Here is a 23,554-nt window from a genome sequence, read left to right as displayed (position 1 = left end):
CGTGGATTATATGCTTATTTCATTTTACAAAATGTTGGCTAATTGTTCTTAAATGTGGCTACTTCAGTCATTTTAGATCATGAGGATGCCTTTTTTTTTTTTTACCCCGATCTTTATACTCATTTGTATGGTTTGATCTATTTTTTTTACCAATATGGTACATGTAAAATAGTATCTAATTTTTCCTTTCACCTTTTGTGATAGCTGCCAAGGCTGAGCATTTCTTGATAAATGTGCCTGCCATTCAGTGGCTATAGGAGGCTGAGTCCCTGGTAAGTGAGGGGAATGTGCAGAGGCAGCACCTACTGGGGTCAGAGAAGACTGAAGGAAACCGTAGTTTATGGCCTGGTTCAGGCCCAGCTGTTGACGTGGAGGTAAATACGGATTTCCCTTAATGGAAGGAGTCTATGCCATCGTTGATGGGAGATAGGATGGAGCTGACCACAGAGTTAAAACCCTGTAAAGAGCCCAGTTCTTTCCAGAGGACACAGACTGGGGCTTGGAACAGAAGCCTGTAGAATGAGACCTTCATGTTTGAGAAGAACAAGCTTCATTATGTGGTCCAGGAATGTCAGCGTAATCCAAGGGTTTTACTTTCCCCAAACCTCTGGGGGAAATAATTAGGAAAAGAGTAGCAAAAGACACAGTGGCTTGTTGTAAACATACATGAGATTGTTCCCAGTAGTGGGGGAAAGTCAATATATTTTAGGGTTGTCTAGAAGTATGTATTGTTCTCAAATCCACACTTATATACCCATGTATGCTTCACGTTTAACTGTTTCACATAAGTTAAATAGTGCTGATGACAAGATCTAACGTCAACTCTCTTCTACCATTCAGGGCTAGCTCTCTAAGGTGCTATTTTATCTTTCCCGTTGGAGATTTAGTAATATGGTTACTGTAGACACATAAAACGATGTTCTTTATTTGATTCAAGTCATCTCTAGTTTTGATACCATGTGCAAGGTATACAAATTCAAGTCAATGACAGGGTTTCCAATGGGTGAAAGCAATCACTCTAGTCAGTGGGTCATGGCACTCCTTCAGTCCTGTGAGTACCAGCTGGGTCCCTGGGGCGCAGTGATGTAATCCATAGGTCACAGAACACTGATGCTGACTGACATCATAATAGGCCTACTGGTATCCTGAGCGCTGGTCAGGAGAGTGATTCAGTGAGGACATAACTTCACCTGTGGGTTGCTGTTCTTGACTGTACTGATTTGATTCTTTGCTTTTATGTACTGATTCTCTGAGAACAGAATTTCAGAGAGAAAGATATTGATCGGAGTCACTCCGAAGAGTGGATCCATGAAGCGAAAACAAAAAAGGAAACATCTGGAAAGCACATGCTCCACCCAAAGTGTCAAGAAGTCAAGAGGTATGTGTTAAGCATCTTCCTGAGCATTGGGTAACATGGAAAAGGGAGAGGGGCACCTGGGTGGCTCAGTTGGTGAGGTGTCCATCTCTTGATTTGGGCTCAGGTCATCATCTCACGGTTCATGAAATCGAGCCCCACGTCGGGCATGTGCTAACAGTGCTGAGGCTTCTTGGGATTCTATCTTCCCTTCTCTCCACCTCTTTCTCTCTCTTAATACAAGTAAATAAACTGAAAAAAAGTAAAGAGGGTGAGAGGATCGCTAGCTGTGGTAAGGTAGAGGAGGACGGATGGCTGGGGGAGGGATGTATATATGCTGATTTTTTTCTGAAGCAACATGTCATCTGAGTAAAGACAGTTCAAATGACCAAGTCTTTTTCTCTGCAGCTTAGGACCTGTACTAGTTACACCATGTCACTCACTGTGACACAGGCATAGTGGTTGAGTAGTGCAGTTCTTCTTAAAAAAGTATTTTTTCCTTTGTTTGATTTTTCCCTAAGGACAATGAGTAAGTACAGGATGTTATTAGGAGTCTTCTAATTGTCCTTTATCCTATTAATGGGGAAGAAAATGTGGCTCATAGAGGTGAGTCAACAAAGAAATCACTTAAAACTGGTTGTACAGGGATGAGAATATAAAGTCGGAATTTATTTCTTCAGCCCTCAGACTATGAAAATGTAAATGTAGGGCTCCTATGTGACACGCAAGAAAAAGGCAGAATACACATACCACTGTTTAACCATAATGGTTGAAATGTGGAAAACGTTGTGGTTTTTTTATTTTAAATGGGAAACTGAAGTACTTCTGGTTACTATGGAGATTAACAGTAAACAGGTAACTTCTTTGAACACAAACTTCTTGTGTTTTTTTTAAAAAAGATGGGAAACTGAAATAGTTCTGGTTACTGGGGAGATTAACAGTAAAGAAGCAGCTTCTGTGAGGGAAGACCATTGTTCCGGGGAGGGGAACTTCCTGGAGGTTCCAAGTGGTAGCTCCTACTCTGGAAGAGAACTTGGCACTTGCCAACAGTGTTTGTGGTCTGTGGGGAGAGAGGGCTAGAAAAGGAGTCTGTCTGCATGTCTGCCGACTACAAAATGAGCACATGTGGAGAGATGAAGTGTGAACTATGAGAGCTGTAAAACATGCACTCACAATCATGTGTTCACATATACACACATGTAGAATGTAAATAAACCAGCAAAAGGTAGATATTAGTATAAAATGGTTCACTTACTGTGTGCCAGGTCCAATTATTTGCCTCTGAAGAACACGTTACATCTCTGCTTCATGGGTTAGAGTAGTTTTGGCTTTTGTGACTCATACACAAAGGAATCTATTTCTTGCTTCTTTCATAATTCAGCATATATGAGAAGGAATGGATCAGGCCTCCTGGGCTGATGGAAACTGTGCTGTCGTTAACATGCAGCTTTCAAATAGACCCTGGGTGGGGCTCCTGGATGGCTTCGTCGGTTAAGCCTCTGACTTTCGCTTAGGTCATGATCTTGCGGTTTGTGAGTTCGAGCCCTGCGTCGGGCTCGGTGCTGACTGCCAGCTCTGAGCGTGGAGCCTATTTCAGAGTCTGTATCTCCCTCTCTCTCTGACCCTCCCCTGCTCATGCTGTGTGTATCTCTCTCTCTCCTATAAATAAATAAAAATATTTTAAAAAAAAAACAAAAAACAAATAGACCCTGGGTTATCAACATTCTCATCAACTAGAAAAGGAAAGAGCACAGAGACACACAGAGGAGGTCTTTATGGTTCTGGCTAGGGAAGTGGCACATGTCATATCCACTCATTTCCGTTGTCATAAACATCATCACATGGTCGGAACTACCCCAAGAGAAGTTGATAAATATAATCTAGTAGTATGTCCAGGTCAAAAGGACACAGCTTGCAGTCTCTGCTCCATTTACAAAGAGAACCCTTCTATAAAGCCAATCAGTAATCATGATATAAATACAATCAATGAACCATATTGTGTTATCCATGAAAATGGAGGCCATATTTGTTCACAAAACATGTCATGTAGTAGACTCCTCTTGTTTGTTTAATGGATGGGTAAATGTACAGATACCAAACCTGGACCACATCTCTGTCATTTTTAGGTAATTTCTCATCAAATCTGAATTTGCAAGTTCTGCAGCATGGACACCAGGGAATGCCCCCAACTCAAGACCAGACAGCAGGGGGAGATTCTTCTTCAGATTGCTCCTCCGGCAAGTCTTCAGAAAACACAGTCGCTGCTGCTCGTACAGAGAGTGTATTGAACACATTGGGGTCTAGGCAGAGGCCAGAGATACACTGGGTGATTCTGCCATTAGTTGATACAAGGCTGCCTGGTATAGAGTGAAACTCTAAATGTGTCTTCATCTTCTTCCGTGATCAACAGTGGAAGCCATCAGTTGCAAGGGAAAATACTTAAAAGGACTAGAATAAGCCCCAAAAGATCAGTGGAGATCAGTGCTTTATTTGAGGACATGTGTGGGAGAGTGTCTGGGTATGAGAATTTGACGAGCCAAATGTGGAAGCGCATGTCAGTATGAACCTGCAAAAGCATTTTTGTTACCAGGAAGGTAGGAAATTACTCATTGCTTGAAACAGGCCAAAAGAAGGAGGATCAAGTCGAGATCTGGACTTGAGGTAGAGTTCAGACATCCAGCCCAAGACCCATCCCTTTCTTGTATAGTTCTAGCCAGTGTTCTCACACTTATCCCTCTTTACCCTCATCATTCATTTCCTTATAATTTTCCACATGCATGTAAATTCTCTATGCCATATTTTTGTCCGTACCGTACAAGCAGTGATAGTTTCTCTGACTTCTAAAACCCTAGATTAGTTATCCCTGTTTTTTAAAATTTCATGTAAATAGTAGTGCACAATTTGTAGTCTGTGTCTAATTTTATTCACTCATCATTCTATTTGTGAGATTAATCTATGTGTGTAGTTGATTTTATACACACAGATTTTATGAATGTAAATAATTTCTTTATTGATTATACATTTCTGAGTACTTGGGTTGCTTTTAATATGGGGCTACTCTAAAAAGTAATGTTCTAGATATTCTATTGCATGTATTTTGTTATCTGGACTTATTTCTGTTTGGCACATGCTTGAGTTAAATTGCTAGATGGTAGTTTTCAGACTTTATCTTCATCCCTTAGACCTCAGTATTTTATACTTGTTTTTTTCTAACGCAGTCACATGTCACTGTACACTTACCCTTTCACATCTGGTCTGTACCCCCGTTTGCTTTGGATCTTGAAGCTAATATACTCTTTCTCTTACAATTTTTTATTGTTACAACCTCCAATGCTCTTCCTTGGATTTCACAAATACACTAATTCTGTTAGTCTTAAGGAGAATATTTCTAATAATTACCTTGGACACCTAAATCATAACAACATATACACACTCAAATCTGTAATCATGGGACATGTGGACTACACACATGGGTATTAGCTGAACTGAAACAGACACAAAGCATACCTACCATTCTCACTCACACAAAATTCACCCCATATTCAGATTCAAAAACACGAAATCAATCATATATTAAGCCTCTGTACTGTTTTAAGCAACATGTTAAGGAACATATGCACACAAATCACATTGCATCCATCACCACAGTTTGCTACAATACGCGCAAAATACACATACCAGACACATTCATAAGAGATGGTCATCATTTTTTTATGTTTATTTAATTTTGAAAGGGAGAGACAGAGTGCAAGCCAGGGAGGGGCAGGAGACACAGAAACAGAAGCTGGCTCCAGGCTCTGAGGCATCAGCACAGAGCCTGATGTGGTGCTGAAACTCACAGCCCGTGAGATCATGACCTGAGCCGAATTTGATGAATAACTGACTGAGCCACCAAGGCGCCCCAGAGATGATCATAATCTTAAACAATTAGTGAGCAATGAGCTTGGTTAACTTGGAAACAGAGACACTGATGTGATAATAAAGAGTATATTCTTCAAAACTAAAAACCCATCAATTGTTTCATATGAGGTTATAAATCTCTAAGATGTGGAATGCAGAGGATCAATGTGTATCAAGTGGGAAGGAAGGCAAGTGGTAGCAAATATCCTAAGCAGGTGAATGGATATGAGGAGCCCTAGTAGCAGGATCCAGATAGAAGAACAGAATTCTGAAATATGCCAGTTTCCTGCCCAAGCTAAGGAAACCTGTTTAGGACAAAATAAGTATTTCTATGGGTTGAGGGTGGAGTGGCAGTGGGGAGAGTAGGTTAGGGAGAAGAGTGTAGGAGAGGAACAGAATGGAACCAGCTAGTTTTATGACTTTTATATCATTTTCTAGGGATCTCAAAGTCACCCACAAATGATCTACCACCTGAGTACTTTTTTGAAGACACCCCTCTGCTCTCTGAGGCAAAACACACATCCTCTGAATTGGAATATTTATCTGGGAATTCTTCCTTATGCCGTCGCTCTTATGCTGGTAAGGAGAAAGGAAGGGCACTTAAAGTCTCAGCATTCAGGGCAGTGAGAGTCTGAACAGATCTGTAGAGGTCCAGCTCAGCATCTCTGCTCAGCTAATAGGGGAAAGGTACACATTGGGTCCAGTTATCATCTTTCCCTCCTCTTATTTGGGAGTCTGGGTCTCTGCTTCTGTACCCTCAGTAGAATTTCATCATTATCATTTTTCACTTATAGGCAGTACAGAAGAAGTCTGTGCATTCATTTCAGGAAACAACATCATTTATCGAGGGAAGAAGTAAAATCTAAGGCACAGTATCCACAATTGCTGTGGCGTCACTTAAGCCTATAATTTAAAAATTAATATAAAATTAAACCATAGTTTGTAGTCTTCTAGTAATACCTGACCACAGAAAATATAAAAGAGCTCTGATTCCTTAGTTATTTACGTTAAACAGTCTTCTCTACTTAATGACTTGCTAAATTGAGCTCACAATCGAAAACTAGAAAACAGGGGCACTTGGGTGGCTTAGTCAGTTTGGCCACTGATTTCGGCTTAGGTCATGATCTCACAGTTTGTGTGTTCAAGCCTGCTTCGGATTTTGAGTCTCCCTCTCTCTCTGACCCTCCCTGCTCACACTCTGTGTCTCACTTATTCTCTCTCCAAAAATGAACAAACATTAAGAAAATTTAAAAAAAAAAAAAAAGGAAACTACAAATCATGTACCTCTTAGTTAGATTCTGCAAACAGAGCAAACTCTTAAGTTTTGGCTTTAAAGATCAATTGAGGTAACAGAGCTGTAGGGGTGGTAAATAAGAATGTTTAAAATTATCAAGGATGTAAAACCTTCAAACACTACCAAGAAAGAAGAAGATTACATAAAAGTGGTAGTTTTAGAAATGAAAAATAACATTCTAGAAATTATTTTAAAAATGTGGGATGAGTTAAACATTACATTTGTCACAGATGAAAAGAAAATTTGTGACCCGCAGGATGCAGCTAAGGAAGTACCTACAAATAGAAATCAGAGGGATCAATAGATGGGAAGTATGAGGGGGGATTATGGTAAATGAGGACACAATGTGACAGTAGGACATATCCAGCTGAGGTTCGTGAAGAGTAACACAAAGAAAGTAAGACAACACAAAGTGATAATGGTCAAGATCATTTTCAGAAATGATGGAAGAACAAATCCTTAGAATCAGGAAACATCATTAGGAAGCTCACCACACAAAAGGCAAAAATAAATCCACTCCCAAGTACACTAAAACAAACATTCAGAACTTTAATAACAAAGTCCTTAAAACAACTAGAGAGAAGCACACAACATGTCAAAAGAATGGTGATTTGTCAGGCAGTGAACTTCTCACCAGCGATTGTTGAAACTGCATGACAGTGTCAAATTCTGTGCTAAAGGAAAATAACAGTCCTATCACAAAGAATAAGGATGAAAGAAAGATGTTATTCAGATAAAAGTATAAAAATAAAACAAAATTTATAAACACAGAATGTATTCAGAAAGATGGAATACAACACAGGAACAAAAGATGAGCTGAGATGTTGGTAAGTCTGTGATTGAATGTCAACAGGTTTGATGATTAACACACCCAAACTGGTAATGACGAATTCAGAGATGGTCAAAACAATGGGTATACCTGAAGTATTGGATGACAGTCACATGTAACGTGACTGGAAGTTCAAGTACTCTAAGCTCCTTATTTTGCACGAAGAGTGGGCAGTACCATTGACTCAAATAAGCAACTCTGCCCTCAGAAAAGAAAGGAGATTGGGGACATAGAGACTGCCCACTTGTAAATCCCCCAGTAAATCCAGAGTATGTGCAGGACTTTAGCTTAAGGTAACATACATATTATCATCTATCAAAAGTTGTAACAAGTTAGCACAAGTTCAGTGGATTAAAAACACCAATAATTTATTCTGTTATACTAGAGGTCAGGAGTCGAAAATAGGTCATAGAGATCCACCCATCTAATCCAAAATAATCTTCTAACCTCAAGGTCTTTAATTTAAGAAATCTACAAAGTCCTTTGACCTTATAAGATAACTTTACAGGTTCTGGGGATAAGTTAGGGGCATCTTGTGGGTAACCCATCATACAGCCTATAACAGCTAAAATGAAAATATGTTCGATGCAATGACAGATGTAGAGTCAGGTAAACAAATATTACACTATATTCACTACACTCTGTGATAGCACACTTCCAAGACACAATGTAGGCGTCTCCAAGAGGAAAATATACATCTCTTATATCAACACTTGGTAAATTTAAAAAAAATTTTGACTACTTATATTCAGGAGCTTTGGCCAGAAAAAGGACTGTATTCTCCATTCCTCTCTGACACATATGTGTCGGAGTTAGCAATCCAAATATACAATATATATACATATTATACTGTATATACAAAACTCCAGTAGACGCACTACACCCTCATCTTCCCAGGGACACCAGGTGCACACCTCAACGAAAACATGCCACTACCCACATTCTGAATATCACATGTGTATATGCTTGTGCTCCCCACGTCTACATAGCCACGGTCTTGTGGCCGTGTTCAGTCCTCCCGAAATCACATACTCATGCCACCTATGTTTAGAACGTTCTTGCCTAGAAAGACTTCAATGCAATCAAGATGAGAGTGGCCTGGGATTCCTCGAGAAGTTGGAGCGTTCTCCCCGCTTTCAACCAGCCTCGTCCGTCCCATTCCATCCCATCGGTAATACAAAACCCTCCTTGTGCTCACCAACACCCAAAAGGAGAGAGGCTCGCGAAAATAGGACTACCTGCTGCCCCCCGGAGAAGGGGGGTGGCTGTCCAGTGTGAGGGAGAGAACGGACTGGAGCCTGCCTCAAAGAAGACAAAAATGGAAGAACCGACCATTTCTGAAATAAGCTCTGGAAAACGCGGCCTCTCTTGTACGTATCCAGAAGAACTCCTGACTGACGGTGACTCCAGCTGGAACAACGAAGCCCAGGAGGAAAGGCAGGAGGCGGAGAGTCCAACAGAGCTTCCACCTCTAGAGGGATGTTCCAGGGCCAAGACGCCCGAATGGCTGGTGGCCCCAGAAAGCGGCTTCAGGTGCATGGCCGGCTGCCGGCTCTTCCCCACCTTAGAGGCCCTCAGGCAGCATGTGCAGAGTGGGGTCAGTGAGGGCTCGAGCTGCCGCGTTTTCCATGTTGCCGTGACTTGGCTGAAGAGCAAGCAAAACAAGGTAGAGGAGAAGACGAGGAGGAGGGAGGAGAAGGAAGGCAGGAAGAGGACACACAGGTGCCAGAAGATAAAGTATTTTGGCGTGAGGAAATCTTCCTGCAAACAAAGAGATTATTTTTCAGCCCCTAAAAGGGAGGAAGGAGAGTAGACCACACGCTGCTGAGAGGGCTTTATCGCGTCTAAACAACCCTAGTACCCAAGGTAGCTTTATTGACACGCAGCCCGTCCCCACCGCCTTCACCACACCACCAGGAGGAACAGAGAGCCATTTTCACTTATACCCACTGTTCTCCCGAGAATGGGGAAGAAGAAGGCGGGTCACGCTGCGGTAGGAACCCCTCGCTCAGGAAAAGAAGAACATAAAGAAGTGCGGGGAGAAGACCTCAAGGTCACCTAGGACCAAGGTCACCAAGGTCCAGGTGCCTACATCCCCCTAGTTCTTGTAAACGGAAACAACTTAATCAGACTACATGCTTAGGCGTGTTACCATATATGGGAGACAAGGAAATCGAAAATGGCTTAAAATAACAAACCAAAACCACTCTTCCATGTGATGTGGGCCGCTCAGTTCTTTTGGGTCCCAACCCACCAGAGCGGTGAAGGCGCAACTAAAGTTGTTTCCTACTACCAAAAGCCTCGGTGCCACGACTCTCTGAGCGAGAATCCTGCACCATTGCCTGGGGCCTCCTGCGGATTCGGAGACGGTGCCTTGCCACCTCCCTTGCCACCAGGGTTCGAGACTCGGAGCGCCAAACGAAACGATTCACCTGGCGCCAGCGGACCTCGTGATCCCGAAGGGACTAGCCTGCCCCGAAGAGCCGAGGCGAGGCCCCTGTGGGCACTAACGGAACCCGAGGCCCAGGAAGCAGCTGAAGGAGCGCCGCCCATCTGACTGGTAAGAACCCGGGTTCGTTTGGGTGGACCTGCCCCTAAGAGGCAGAAGGGGAGGCTGATCACCCCCCCAGAGTTGCACTAGTAAGTCCATAAGGAACGAGGCACGAAGCTGCAACTCGGAGGCGCTGGCTGTAGGGCGGTGGGCTGGAGTCGTTGTGTGAGTATGTGTGACTAAGAGGAACAACGGGAAGGTTCCGACCTGACCAAGGGCCGAAGCGAGTGTTGAGTCCCGACCCGCGGTTCCGTGGCGACCTCATATGGCTTACGGCGGCCTCAGGCTTCCTCGGGGGAGTCTGATCCGGGACAGGGATTGACACTAAACCCGCCAGTGCTAAGAGGAGCCTGAAATATCTCCGAGAGGAGAGCGGCCGGAAACGGACACAGCGGGGGTGCGTCCTTTCCCATCTGGTCCCCCTCCTTCCCTGGTCTTCCCCTTCTTGGGCGTAAAAGTCGACTGGTAGGGGGAGGAAATGGGTGGAAAGCAGCGGAAACCGACTCCCCTAGAGGGTAGGTTGAGCAATGTCAAGAAGGGATATTCGGGAAGTGATGGTGTAAAATTAACTCCTGAGAAACTCCGAACATCCTATGAAATTAACTGGCCATCTGTCGGGGTGGGCTGGCCCTCTGAGGGCTCACTTGAGAAGCAACTAGCTGGCCTGGCCGAATGTTCAGAGTCCTTGCAGGGGACCCAGGCCACCCTGACCCATTTCCTTACATTGACTTGTATTGCCTCAACAGCAAGAACAGGCAATGCTCCCCTACTTGTTCACATGTACCTTCGCACCGTGGAACACACATGCACACATTCATCGGCCATTGCCCTTGACCAGTGTGGAAAACACTCACCGGAGATGGCCCCCAACCCACATACAACGCCAGTAGACGCACTACACCCTCATCTTCCCAGGGACACCAGGTGCACACCTCAAACAAAACATACCGCTGCCCACATTCTGAATATCACATGTGTATATGCTTGTGCTCCCCACGTCCACATAACAACGGTCTTGTGGCCGTGTTCAGTCCTCCCGACGTCACATACTCATGCCACCTATGTTTGGAACGTTCTTGCCTAGAAAGACTTCAATGCAATCAAGATGAGAGTGGCCTGGGATTCCTCGAGAAGTTGGAGCGTTCTCCCCGCTTTCAACCAGCCTCGTCCGTCCCATTCCATCCCATCGGTAATACAAAACCCTCCTTGTGCTCACCAACACCCAAAAGGAGAGAGGCTCGCGAAAATAGGACTACCTGCTGCCCCCCGGAGAAGGGGGGTGGCTGTCCTGTGTGAGGGAGAGAACGGACTGGAGCCTGCCTCAAAGAAGACAAAAATGGAAGAACCGACCATTTCTGAAATAAGCTCTGGAAAACGCGGCCTCTCTTGTACGTATCCAGAAGAACTCCTGACTGACGGTGACTCCAGCTGGAACAACGAAGCCCAGGAGGAAAGGCAGGAGGCGGAGAGTCCAACAGAGCTTCCACCTCTAGAGGGATGTTCCAGGGCCAAGACGCCCGAATGGCTGGTGGCCCCAGAAAGCGGCTTCAGGTGCATGGCCGGCTGCCGGCTCTTCCCCACCTTAGAGGCCCTCAGGCAGCATGTGCAGAGTGGGGTCAGTGAGGGCTCGAGCTGCCGCGTTTTCCATGTTGCCGTGACTTGGCTGAAGAGCAAGCAGAACAAGGTAGAGGAGAAGACGAGGAGGAGGGAGGAGAAGGAAGGCAGGAAGAGGACACACAGGTGCCAGAAGATGAAGCATTTTGGAGTGAAGACTATCTTCCAGTGGAATTTAGTATATTCTTTCGTTTATAATATCTTCATGAAAATAAAAAGATTATTTTTCAATTCCTGAAAGAGAGGAAGTATTGTACCCCATACTCTGCTGAGGGGGCTTTATCTTGTCTACACAACCCTTGTATCCAATGTAGTTTTATTTATACCCACCGGGTCCTCACCGCTATCGCCACACCACCAGGAGGAGCAGAGAGCCGTTTTCAGTTATACCTACTGTTCTCCCGATAGGGGGAAGAAGAAGGCAGTCCCACCATGTGCATCATGTAGTTGCTCTTGAGCCAGGTAACGAGCAATTACAGTGGTGTACAGTCTCTACCATGGTAGGTGAAAAAAAAAATCCGCACTGGAAGGTGGAAACTTTTATCGGCGAAATCGTAGAAGAGGTGAGTGTCCTTTAGGTGAGTGAGTATCTTAAGGGGATTTCGGATTCATGGTTCTTAGAAAAGGTGGGAGCCAGCAGGGATGTCTGTCAGAGTTCTCCTGTAATTGTGGTAATGAATTTCCTTCAGAAGAATAGATCCTCGAAAGTGGAGTCAGTGAACGTGAATGTCTCCTTTGTATGGCCTTTGAAGAGGCAGGGGAAAAGAAAGACCTGTCTGGTAGTTCATTAGGGCAGAGAAGCCTGGGCCCATCGTTCCTAGAAAACCAGATGTCTCGGCAGTCACATTTTCCATAAATTTATTCCGGGTTATTATTCCCTTTCAATAGGCACAGTACTACATAGGGGCAAACTTTCTCCCCTGGAGGAAAGGTTGGTTTATGTAGGCCAGTCGTACTATACCTTTTCCGTGGATTTGAGTGAGAGTTATAACCTCTTGAGAGAAATAACTAATGGAAGCCTTTGATGTTGCTGCTGTTGTTGTTTAAATCCCCATTTGTATAAACTATTTGCCAGTAGTTCTGCTGCTTTCTCTAAAGTATCAGATGCACCTGGAGAAGGAGAGGGATGGAGGCTACCCTTCCAGTAAGTATCATTTCCGGCAGCTTTTAAACGTGTTGCTTCCTTGAGATCCCCGTATTCTTTTATGAAAGGACACAGTCCCCACCTTTGATTGTTTATTTTTGATACAGCATCAAATGCTTTCTTCTGAAGGCATCGATATAGGAGTGAAACATAGAGGAAGCTGCAAAGACATTGTAAAGCCAGCTTCACACTACCGTGAACCAGTGTGTGTCTTTTTAGTTAATGGGGCAAAGGAAGGGCTCCTTTTCCATGCTCCAAAAGACACAGCTAGACTGGAGCCCGGGAATTTCCCCGAGTTTTCTGAATCATGCAGAGTGAATGGACCTTTATCCGTAAGATAAGAAAAGCTGCCTTCCTTGTTGAAGAGACCCCTTTCTCGCTCTTGGCTTTCTCACAGCAACACAGACCCATTGGCAGAAAGATTTCAAGCAATGGTATCCAGTACCTTCTACGGTCTCGTGGGAGCACAGAAGTTCTCGTGAGCCCCACAGCCTCAAGGGAGAGCTGACTGAAGATGGATGTGCCTGATCCTTTGTAGCTGCTCCCAATTTACCCTGGTCAAATGTGGTGCCCTTGTCTGGAGAAAAGAGCCACATTGCGAGGAGCCCGAGGAACACGAGGAACAGCGTGCACTCAGGAGATCTCTAGGAAGACTTCCCTGCCCCTGCCCGCCCACCCCACCCCTCCAGGAGTCAGGTGCCATTGCAAACACCTGCCAGATTGTCTGGTGGAGAAGAGGGCGCTATCCCTAGAGAGATGTTTGTCCTGTCGAAAGCACGTTTCTCATCCCTAGAGCTTTCACCCGTGCAAAAGAAGATTGAAGACAACTTGGCAGGACTCGGGAGAAGATTGCTCACTTGATAGAGGGTTTCAAAGGATATACCAGTTTCTTTCCCAGTCTGAGATCTACTTGTAGCTTCTCAGGGTCCCTTTCATTTAGTGGAGGCTTGACCACCGGGCTGCAAGTCTTAGCCTCCAGCCCAGCTGTTGCTCTGAGCCCCACCTAACATGTCCCCCTCTTCTCCGCCTTATATCCATGAATACGTGCAGCAGAGCATGAACCTGGATGGTACAGATTGTAATCCATACCCTTTCATCCACACGTTTCCACCAGCGTAGTCTTTGTTAACAATTTTACTTATTTTTCGATATCCTTTTCTTTAAATGCACATATACCTTCCCCCTGCCTTTCTCTAACATGCCCGCCCACACAGTTACTTGCCTGGGGCGCTCTACTTATTATGGAGACAGGAAAAGCTAGTGCACAATTGAAACCAAAAGCAGAAAAAACCCACCCCTTTGGCTTTCATGAGCTTGTGCACATGCAGGTGTACACACACTTCTTGTATGGTGAAAGTAGAAAGGATGGAATATGTCACAAATCATCACAATCAAATATATGCACCCAAGGGTGTTCCAAAAATCATACTACTATCAAGCTTCATATTTTTAGAAATCTAAAAGTTATCAATTTTTGAACAATATAATTTGCATGTTGAATTGTTTGCATATCACTTAACACATTACTTGTACATTTTCAAACATAAATTTTCATTTTTCTTTGTCATCTGCCATCTTCAATCAGAGGGACAGGTACCCACAAAATAATTTAAAAAGCGTTACTCACAGTTCATGAGGCAATATGAGGGAAATTAAAATGATCCAACTTTCAGATGGTGGTGTTCATAATTTGTAGCTTTTGTACTTCTGATATTATTAAAACTTAAAACTGCCCTATGGGATTTGGGACACCTATATGTGTATGTGTCCCTCTGATTGAAGATGGCAGATGACAAAGGAAATTAAAATTTATGTTTGAACTTGTACAATGAATGTGTTAGTGCCATGCAAATATATCATACACATGTTTCATATATATGATATATATGCATATATGTTTAGAAACACATGCAAATATATACATGTGTATATAATCTCTATATAGATGATTATCTTGAATCTATTTTTTATGTCCATCGCCCGTATGGCTATGTACGTATAAGAAGTGTCGTGTACCTCAGTGTCATAGAAGAGATCGATTATAGTTGCTTTTGGTTTCACCTGCGTAGTTCTTTTTCCCACTTCCTTTGATAAGAGGCTCTACTTTCTGTCCACAAGTATATGGGCAAGTAAGTCAGTTAAGTGAAGTGGTTAATTCTCTACTTGGCTTCCATGATTCACCCTCAGAAGAATCATCAGTCTGGGTTGGAGCAATCTGTACCAATAGCTTGGAAAATGAAAATAGAGGAGCTAGAGACTGGGCAGTTGGTAATCTTTTGTCTGCAACTGAAGATCTATGAGCCTCTATGACTGGACTTTCTTCAGTTCCTCCTTTTTGGAAGACCTGGCTGTTTTAACTATTAGTTTAATATGCTATGCATCCCCACTAACCCCTCAATAAAGTCTTGTTTGGTCCCATTAGCCAGAGTCATTTACTTTGTTTCTCACCTAATGTACCTTAATTGATGCAAATTAGCTTTACCGTGATCATTTCTTCCATTTCAATAGTGGAACCAATATGGCCTAGAAATCACTACTACAGTATCCTATCCTTCTGATTTTATACTTAAACAGTAAGGGATATGCTTATACTCCATATGTTCACTTGATTTATTAAGAAAGTGCATTACAACTATTTGGGTGTATAAAAACAACTGGGCTTCAAATTTAGTCAAACTGGACTGAATTTCTTACCACCACTTAGCAAATTTCTATGCTTTCTGAGTCAGTGCTGTCGTTTAAAAAATGGAGATCATTTTATGTGTCTGTCGGCCATCTGGATGTCCTCTTTGGAGAAGTGTCTGTTCATGTCTTCTGCCCATCTCTTTGCTGGATTATTTGGTTTTTGGTTGTGGAGTTTGGTGAGAGCCTTATAGATTTTGGATACTAGCCCTTCATCTGATGTGTCATTTGCAACTATCTTTTTCCATTCCATCAATTGCCTACTAGTTTTGTGGATTGTTTCCTTTGCCGTGCAGAAGCTTTTGATCTTGATGAGGTCCCAGTAGTTCATTTTTGCTCTTGATTCCCTTGCCTGTGGGGATGTGTCAAGGAATTTACCCAAGGGATACAGGAGTGCTGATGCATAGGGGCACATCTTCCCCAGTGTTCATAGCAACACTCTCAATAATAGCCAAAACATGGAAAGAGCTTAAGTGTCCATCAACTGACAAATGGATCCAGAAGATTTGGTTCATCTATACAATGGAATACTACATGGCAATGAGAAAGGATGAAATCTGGCTATTGGTAGCAACATGGATGGAACCTGAGGGTGTTATGTTCAGCGATATAAGTCAGGTAGAGAAGGACAGGATACCATATGTTTGCAGGTATAGGTGGGTTAGGAGGAACTTAATGGAGGACCATGGGGGAGAAGAAGGGGAAAAATAGATGGAGAGAGGGAGGGAGGCAAACCATGAGAGACTCTTGAATGCTGAGAACAAACTGAGGGATGGTGAGGGAGAGGGGAAGGGGGGTGATGGGCATGGAAGAGGGCACTTTTTGGGATGAGCACTGGGTGTTATATGGAAAACAACTGACAATAAACTATTTAAGGAAAAAATGGATATCATAATACCTAAACTAATAGCAATTGTGAGGAGAGTAATATACAGGTAAAAGCACCCAACTTAGGTATTCAAAATAAAATTCCATACATTTTTGGTAATTATTTTCTTTACCTTTGATTATCAGTGGTTTGACTTAGATGTGTCAGGGTAGGATATTGTTGTTGTTTATATTGTTTGAGATATGATGAGCTTCTTAAGAATGTTTAAGTATTTTTTGAAGTTTATTTTTTCATTTTTGAGAGAAAGAGAGTGGGAGAGGGACAGAGAGATAGGGAGAGAGAGAGAGAGAGAGGGAGAGAATCCCAAGCAGTCTCCCTGACTTGAGGCTCAAAATCACAGACCATGAGATCATGACCTGAGCCGAAATCAAGAGTTGGACTCTTGACCAACTGAGCCACCCGGACGCCCCTAAAACCTCTTTTAGTTTTGATATAAATATAAATTCACAAGAAGTTGCACCAAGACTCCAGAGTGGTACCATGTACCTGTCAGCCTGCTTCCTTCAACTTAATTGTAGTGTATGACCAAACAGAGGAAATTGATTGGAACACTACAATAAACTATCCTGCAGACCATAGTAAGATGTCACTGTTTTTACAGACAGGTTTTGTAGATTTTACATAGAACTCTCTGACATTTTATCCCTTGTATAGAGTTATATACACATCATTCCAGTCAAGATACAGAAATGGTCTGATACCACCAACCACTTCTCACAGGCTGCTCTTAATGGACACGCCATTCTCTTTGCCCCCAACTCCTGACAACCACTTATCTGTTCTCCAGGTTTATAATTTTTTTACTCACAAATTTTCTATAAATGGAATCGTACCATATGTACACTTCTGAGATTGGCATTTTCAGGTAGGCATAATTTTCCTAAGATCCAGCCAAAACGTTTGAATACTTTGATACTTCATTACTTTTATTGCTCGGTAGTATTCCATTGGGCTATGTAGAGCCCTTTAACATGTCCTATGTTCAAAGGTGCTTTCACATTTGTGGTGATTATAAAGCTTCTGTGACAGTGCAAAGGTTTTTATGTGGGCATAAGTTTTCCTCATATAAATGCCTGAGAGTGTTGTTATATTAGTGTAACATATGATAAATATAGATGTAAATATTTTTAAGCTATTTCAATAGATAGGTAGTGGTATTTTGTGTTTTTAAGTTGTGTTTCCCTATGGCTAAGGACGTTGCACAATTTTTTAGGTACTTATCGTTTCCATACTTTCTTTTGTGGATTGTGAGTATAAGTCTTTTACCTATATTTTATTTTTATTTTTATTTATTTATGTATTTATTTAGAGGGAGAGAGTGCATGAACAATTGGACAAGGGACAAAGAGTCAGCGAGAGAGAGAATTCCAAGCGGGCTCCATGACATGGGGCTCAATCCTATTAACTGCGAGATCACGACCTGAGCGAAAAACAAGAGTTGGCCACTTAACCGACTGAGTCAGGAGTTGGCCACTTAACTGACTGAGCAACCCAGGTGCCCCCAGAATTCCAATTTTTATGACTCCAAATACTTCAGCTAGTGTCTTTTATGGACAGTATCTTTGGTGTCATATCTAAATACCTGTTACCTAACTCCAGGTCCCAAAGATTTTCTGTTGTCTTCTAAAAATTTTATACCTTGCCCTTTTACATGTACATCTCTGATGCATTTGAGTTAATTTTTATGCAAAATGTGAGGTTTAGATAAATAACTATAGTCATTGTTGTCCATTTTTTTCCACCACCATTTTATATTAATATTGTAACTTTTGTCAAAAATGAGCTAGTCATATTTGTGTGGGTCTATTTCCAAGTTCCCTACTTCAAGTTCCATCGATCTATGTGTCTCTGCCTCTGCTATTCCATGCTATATTGATTACTGTAGATATTGACTAATTCTTACAAATGGGTGTGTGGTTCTTACAAACTGTTGCTGCTTTTCCAATACTCTTTTAGCCATTCTGATTCCTTTGCGTTTCCACATAAATGTTAAGGTAAGCCTGTAAGTATATACACAAAAAATCTTATTGAGATAGTAATAGGGCTTACGCTGAATCTGTATATCATTTGGAACAGACATCTTTAATATGCCTGGCATTCCAAACCATGAATATTATATGTCTCTCCATTTATTTAGGTCTTCTTTGATTTTTTTTTTTTTGTATCGGTGCTTGTACTTTTCATGATACAGATCCTGTGCAGGTTTTACAAGATTGATTCACAAGCTTCTTGAATCTGTAAATTCTCCTTCTGGGACACTAGTGGCATAAATGTTAGAACTGGTGATAATGTCCCTAACTGCCTGAGGCTCTGTTCATTCTTTGAACATTTTTTTCATTTTTTTCATATTGCATTTCTCTGTATCTAACTTCAGATTCACTGAATCTTTCCTTCGTCATTGTCCTTCAGTTCATAAGTTTTATTTATTTTTAAATATTTGTTTATTTTGAGAGAGAAGGAGAGACAATGCATGCAAGGGTCATAGGGAGAGAAGAGAGAGAATCCCAAGCAGGCTCTGCACTGAGTGCAGAAATCAGCATGGGGCTCAATCTCACAAACTGAGATCATGACCTGAGCTGAAAATAAGAGTCAGATGCTTAACTGACACGGGGCCCCAATTCATCATTTTTAAGACGTAAGAGATTGTAGTATGTAGTTCTAAAATTTCCGATTTTCTCTTACTGCTTGTATGTCTTTATAATATGCTCATTTTCTACTCTTCAGGATCATTTATCTTCCCTCATTGACCACAGTTAATAGTAGCTGTGTTAAAGCTTTTTTCCTGAAAATTCCACTTGTGACATCATGAGATTGGCATATTTTGGTTATCTATTCCTTTGAAAGTTGATCATATTTTCTGGTTCTTTGTTTTGGGGTAATTTAGAATTGTATCTGATACATTTTCAGTATTGCAGTGAAAGATTCTGAATGCTATTAAAGTTCTACGACAAATGTATTTTATATTTTCAGATGCAATCAACATGGCTGAGTTCAGAGTGCAAATTCTGTATCGCTTTATGTGGGTGATGCTTTCAATGTCCGTTCAGTTTGCAGAGCCTTTGCTGTGCCCCTTCAGGTCCATCCTGCATATGTGCCATGCAGGGGCTGGCACAAAATAGATCCTCAAAATATTTTTACATTCATTTGCAATCTTTAGTACAGCTTATTTGAAGCTGAATCATATGGGAATAGCGGACTGTAAAGATTTATTAACTATTTCAAAAAATACCATTCATATCAATCTTTACAACAACTGGTATATTTCTTCATTGATTGGAGCATAGCATGCATTCTACAAAGTGATAAATATTGAAGAGTTCCACAGTGGATTTTGTTAAATGGTCAAATAAGATAAAATTTCCAGCATGCTACCAAGTCCATTTTTGATATTTACTATTTATTATTTCCTATATGATGACTAATAATTTTAAAATCTGTATGTGTTATATATATATGAGTGTATATATACACTCAGTTCTCTCAGTTCTAATATACCTGGATTCAAGTGCAGGATAAGATAATCTTTTAGTCTACTTTCTGGAGTGGCAAACAGAGTTATTTAAGTATGGAAAATTATCTGTTCAGTTTAATAAGGGTAGCCCTCTAGTTTTCCTGGATGTGTCCCATTATAAAGCACTTTCTCATAGTTTGAAAGTGTGCCTTCATTTTAAATCCATACTTTTTTTTTTTTTACAGTTTGTAACTTTTTCTTATGTGGCATAGAATTTTTAAAATATTTTTGCCATTACAGATATAATGACTTGGAAAGAATTTGCTACGTTTTTATTTTTTAAATTAGAAATTCAAATGAATCTATGTCTAATCTGCTGTTAATCTTATCCAGTGTATTTTTTAGGTTTTATCTCTACAAGTGTGATTTTTGAGTCTTTTTAATATCTTATATGCCTCCATTTACCATATTCAGTATTTTATCTAGTTTCTTGAACATATGGAATATTACGATAACTATTTTAATATCCTCATTTACTACTCTGCCTTCAGTATGGTGTCATTTATGGACCAGTGTTGATTAATATGTGTTGTATTTTCTTGGATCTCTGCATGCCTGGTAATTTTCATTTGGATGTTAGGCATTATGTATTTACATATTGCATGCTGGAGTTTTAAAATTATTATAGAGCTTTTCTCCTAGGACAAAGAAGATCAGATTACCTGGACACTTTTGATCTGCTGGTCTAACTTTAAACTTTGATAGGTAGAGAGGCACCCTGGTGGCTCAGTCGGTTAAGCATCCAGCTTCGGCTCAGGTCATGATCTCCCCAATCACGAGTTCAAGCCCCAAGCTGGGCTCTGTGCTGACAGCTCACAGCCTGGAGCTGGCTTCTGATTCTTGTGTGTCTCTCTATCTGCCCCTCCCCCATTCACATTCTGTCTGTCTCTCAAAAATAAATAAGCATTAAAAAATTTTGTTCAAGTGAAAAAGATAAACTTCTTTAGGTAGAAACAAAGCTACATTTGTGTAAACCTCTAGCGTTAAATTACCTCCTTCCTGCTATTTCAGGAAGACAGTTTATACTCTAGTCATTACCCATTGATTGATGAGTTTTACACTCTGGCTTTTAAGTATAGGAATCATTCTTAGCCCTGTGTCAACTACAGACAATCTTCCCTCTATAGTCCTTTCAGGGCTTAGTTTTGTTTTATTTTGTTTTTGCTAGCCTTGATTAATTTCATTACATATATTCCTTTATTAGTACTCAGCTGAATATTTGACTACTGCATAAATCCAGACTCCTCTCTCTGTGCAGCTCTCTACCTTTTTCCTGTGTCTTACAAACTCTAGGTTCACTGGATTCCTTGTTTTCTCAACTCTGTCTCAACTTTAGGGTGCCCAGCAGGCTCTACATGGTGTTCCCTCTCTTTGCCTTGAGACATCTTCTGGGCAGTAGGATGGAGCATTTTAAGGGTTTGCGTTATTAATTTCTGGTTTCTCAAATCTTACTGGTTTTCACTACCTGATATTTTAAGCACTGGTATATATTTTGCCCATTTTTTATTGTTTTAGGCCAGTGAGTAATCTGTCCCCTCTTACCCCTTGTTTTAATTGTAAATTTTATTTTTATCAAAATAAATAATAGTAATTGGAATAATTATTTTGTGTAAAATTATGAAAGTAATCTTGCAAGTTTTATGCTAAACCATGATTGTTTCCAACTTTTTTAGCTTTTTTGGCATTTACTGCCATATAGTTAGATAATATGCCTTTGCAAGTCTTTATTAATTTTTAGGCTAATAGATAAACTTATTCATTGCTTATTGCCCATTATTTATAATATTTACTAAAACACTTTTGTGTATACATGTCCCTGCACATACACACAGTTTTTCTTGGTTCCATTTTTGTAAACTACATTCTCTACTTTTTTTTAATGTTTTATTTATTTCTGAGAGAGAAAGAGAGAAACAGCGTGAGCAGAGGAGGGTCAGAGAGAGAAGGAGACACAGGATCTGAAGCAGGCTCCAGTCTCTGAGCTAGCAGTCAGCACAGAGACCGACGCAGTGCTCAAACCCACAAACCATGTGATCAGGAACTGAGACAAAGTTGGACGCTTAACCAACTGAGCAACCCATGTGACCCTCTAATCTTTTGATTTGAAGGCTTGATTTGACTGAATCTGGACTATTTACTTTATTACAGCTCCATAATTTTTCTTCCCGAAAAAGACATGTAGTTATTATCATTCCATTTCTTCTGTTTACTTTTTTTCTGCATTTTTTTCCATTTCTCGTTCATTAATCTTTGTCTGATTATTCAACAGTACTAAAAACCTCTTTGAGTGCCATTTCTTTTGTATTCAAAACCATCAGATGAACAGCCTCATGTTTTCCTTGGAGGCAGTCCACCTACAGTCCTTCATCTCTGAGAAACAATCTGGAAGAGTGACTTGCCAGATCTTCTGCACAAATATACTCCTGGTATATATTTTTGGTGTTTTTTTGGGGGGGGAGCTCTGCTTGATGGATCCCAGGTCTGTCTGTCTTGGTGTCTATTCCCTTGTTTTAGAGGAGTGAAACTTCCAGGAGTTTTCTAAGAAAGAGCGTGTTTGGAGAGCTGACATGTCTGAAAATGCTTTTATGATTTGCATTTCACTGATGGTTTGGCTTGTAAATGTGTTAGAGTGAGGCATCAAAGGTTGATTGGAACCTCTGTGACCCTATGCAAGATTTGCTAACTCATGGGCTTGCCTGTGGGGTGAATGATAGCATACTCACCATTTTCAGTGTCAGATACGTAGGGACTTCTTTGGGGGCCTTTTCACTTCTCCAGGAAAAAAAAAAGTGTTAACATCTCCAGCTTGGGAATCTGTATGCTTACCAGAATATTCTTGAAGCCAAATTGTTGAAAGAGGACTAAGTAAGAATTCTGTATGAAATAGTTCAATCAATTTCCCTATTTTCACAAAGTATGTCTCCCTCCCCATTCTTACTGTTTTTGGTTTTCCTGATTTGGAAGCCAGGGAGGGTTTTCCCCAGCAGTGGTTCTTAAACATTAGCACGCATCACACATACACTGAGGGCTTGATAAAACAGTTTGCAGAGACACATTTCCAGAATTTGTGTTTGGTAGTGATGGGGCCTGAAATTGGCAACTGTCATAAATTGTGTGGCCAAGTTGATATTGCTCGTGCTAAGACTGGACTATGAGAACCACCGTCCTACATGAAGCTTGGAAAAGTTATATAATCTTCTACTGCAGTTCCTAAAATTTCTTCTGTACATATTTCTCAGTATAACTCATTAAAATACATTAGCAAAATGTGCCAATCCCACGTATCCCAATAATGGATCATTACCTGTTGGGTAGTTTTAAGACTTCGAAAGAGATATTTGACCAATCGTCTCTGGAAGTTTCAGACTGGAAGTCATTTCTTCAGAACAAAAGATTACGACGTTTGTAATTTGTGAATGCAACTATGAGCTCTGGCACCAGACATCTAGGACCTTTTATTTCTGTAAACTTAAGCTAATTAAGCTCTCTTCCTTTTTTTTTTTTATTAATTTATTTATTTCTAGGAGACCGAGAGACAGCGTGAGCAGGGGAGGGTCAGAGAGAGAGATGGAGACACAGACTCTGAAATAGGCTCCAGCCTCTGAGCTGGCAGTCAGCACGAAGCCCGACGCGGGGCTGGAACCAACGAACCGCGAGATCATGACCTGAGTCGAAGTCGGACGCTTAACTGACTAAGCCGCCCAGGCGTCCCTAATTAAGCTCTCTTCTTAAATTGACCATTCTTTCTGGGAATAGCGCAATAAATTATACAACTTGATGTTATTG

At 41.4% G+C, this 23,554-nt stretch overlaps 1 protein-coding gene across 2 annotated transcripts; it reads left to right on the top strand.

Annotated features, from left to right (window-relative positions):
* The first annotated feature begins 245 nt into the window (after window positions 1-245).
* Window positions 246-23,329, top strand: LOC144216869 (uncharacterized). 2 transcript variants are annotated; one of them, XM_077746324.1, is made up of 5 exons: window positions 246-374; window positions 1,260-1,378; window positions 3,481-3,591; window positions 5,693-5,833; window positions 23,293-23,329. In XM_077746324.1, the coding sequence occupies exons 1-5, from the start codon at window positions 286-288 to the stop codon at window positions 23,310-23,312; spliced, it is 480 nt and encodes a 159-aa protein (XP_077602450.1). In that variant the 5' UTR covers window positions 246-285; the 3' UTR covers window positions 23,313-23,329. The 2 variants fall into 2 exon arrangements, with proteins under 2 accessions (XP_077602450.1, XP_077602449.1); XM_077746323.1 differs by lacking the exon at window positions 23,293-23,329 and adding an exon at window positions 6,049-6,215 and having other exon boundaries at window positions 248-374.
* The last annotated feature ends 225 nt before the right edge of the window (window positions 23,330-23,554 follow it).

This window comes from Crocuta crocuta, unplaced genomic scaffold, assembly GCF_008692635.1.
Source record: "Crocuta crocuta isolate KB4526 unplaced genomic scaffold, BGI_CrCroc_1.0 scaffold218, whole genome shotgun sequence".
Classification (NCBI taxonomy): Eukaryota; Metazoa; Chordata; class Mammalia; order Carnivora; family Hyaenidae; genus Crocuta; species Crocuta crocuta.
Note: the sequence above shows the minus strand (reverse complement) of the source record. Positions and strands in the feature narration are given on the sequence as shown.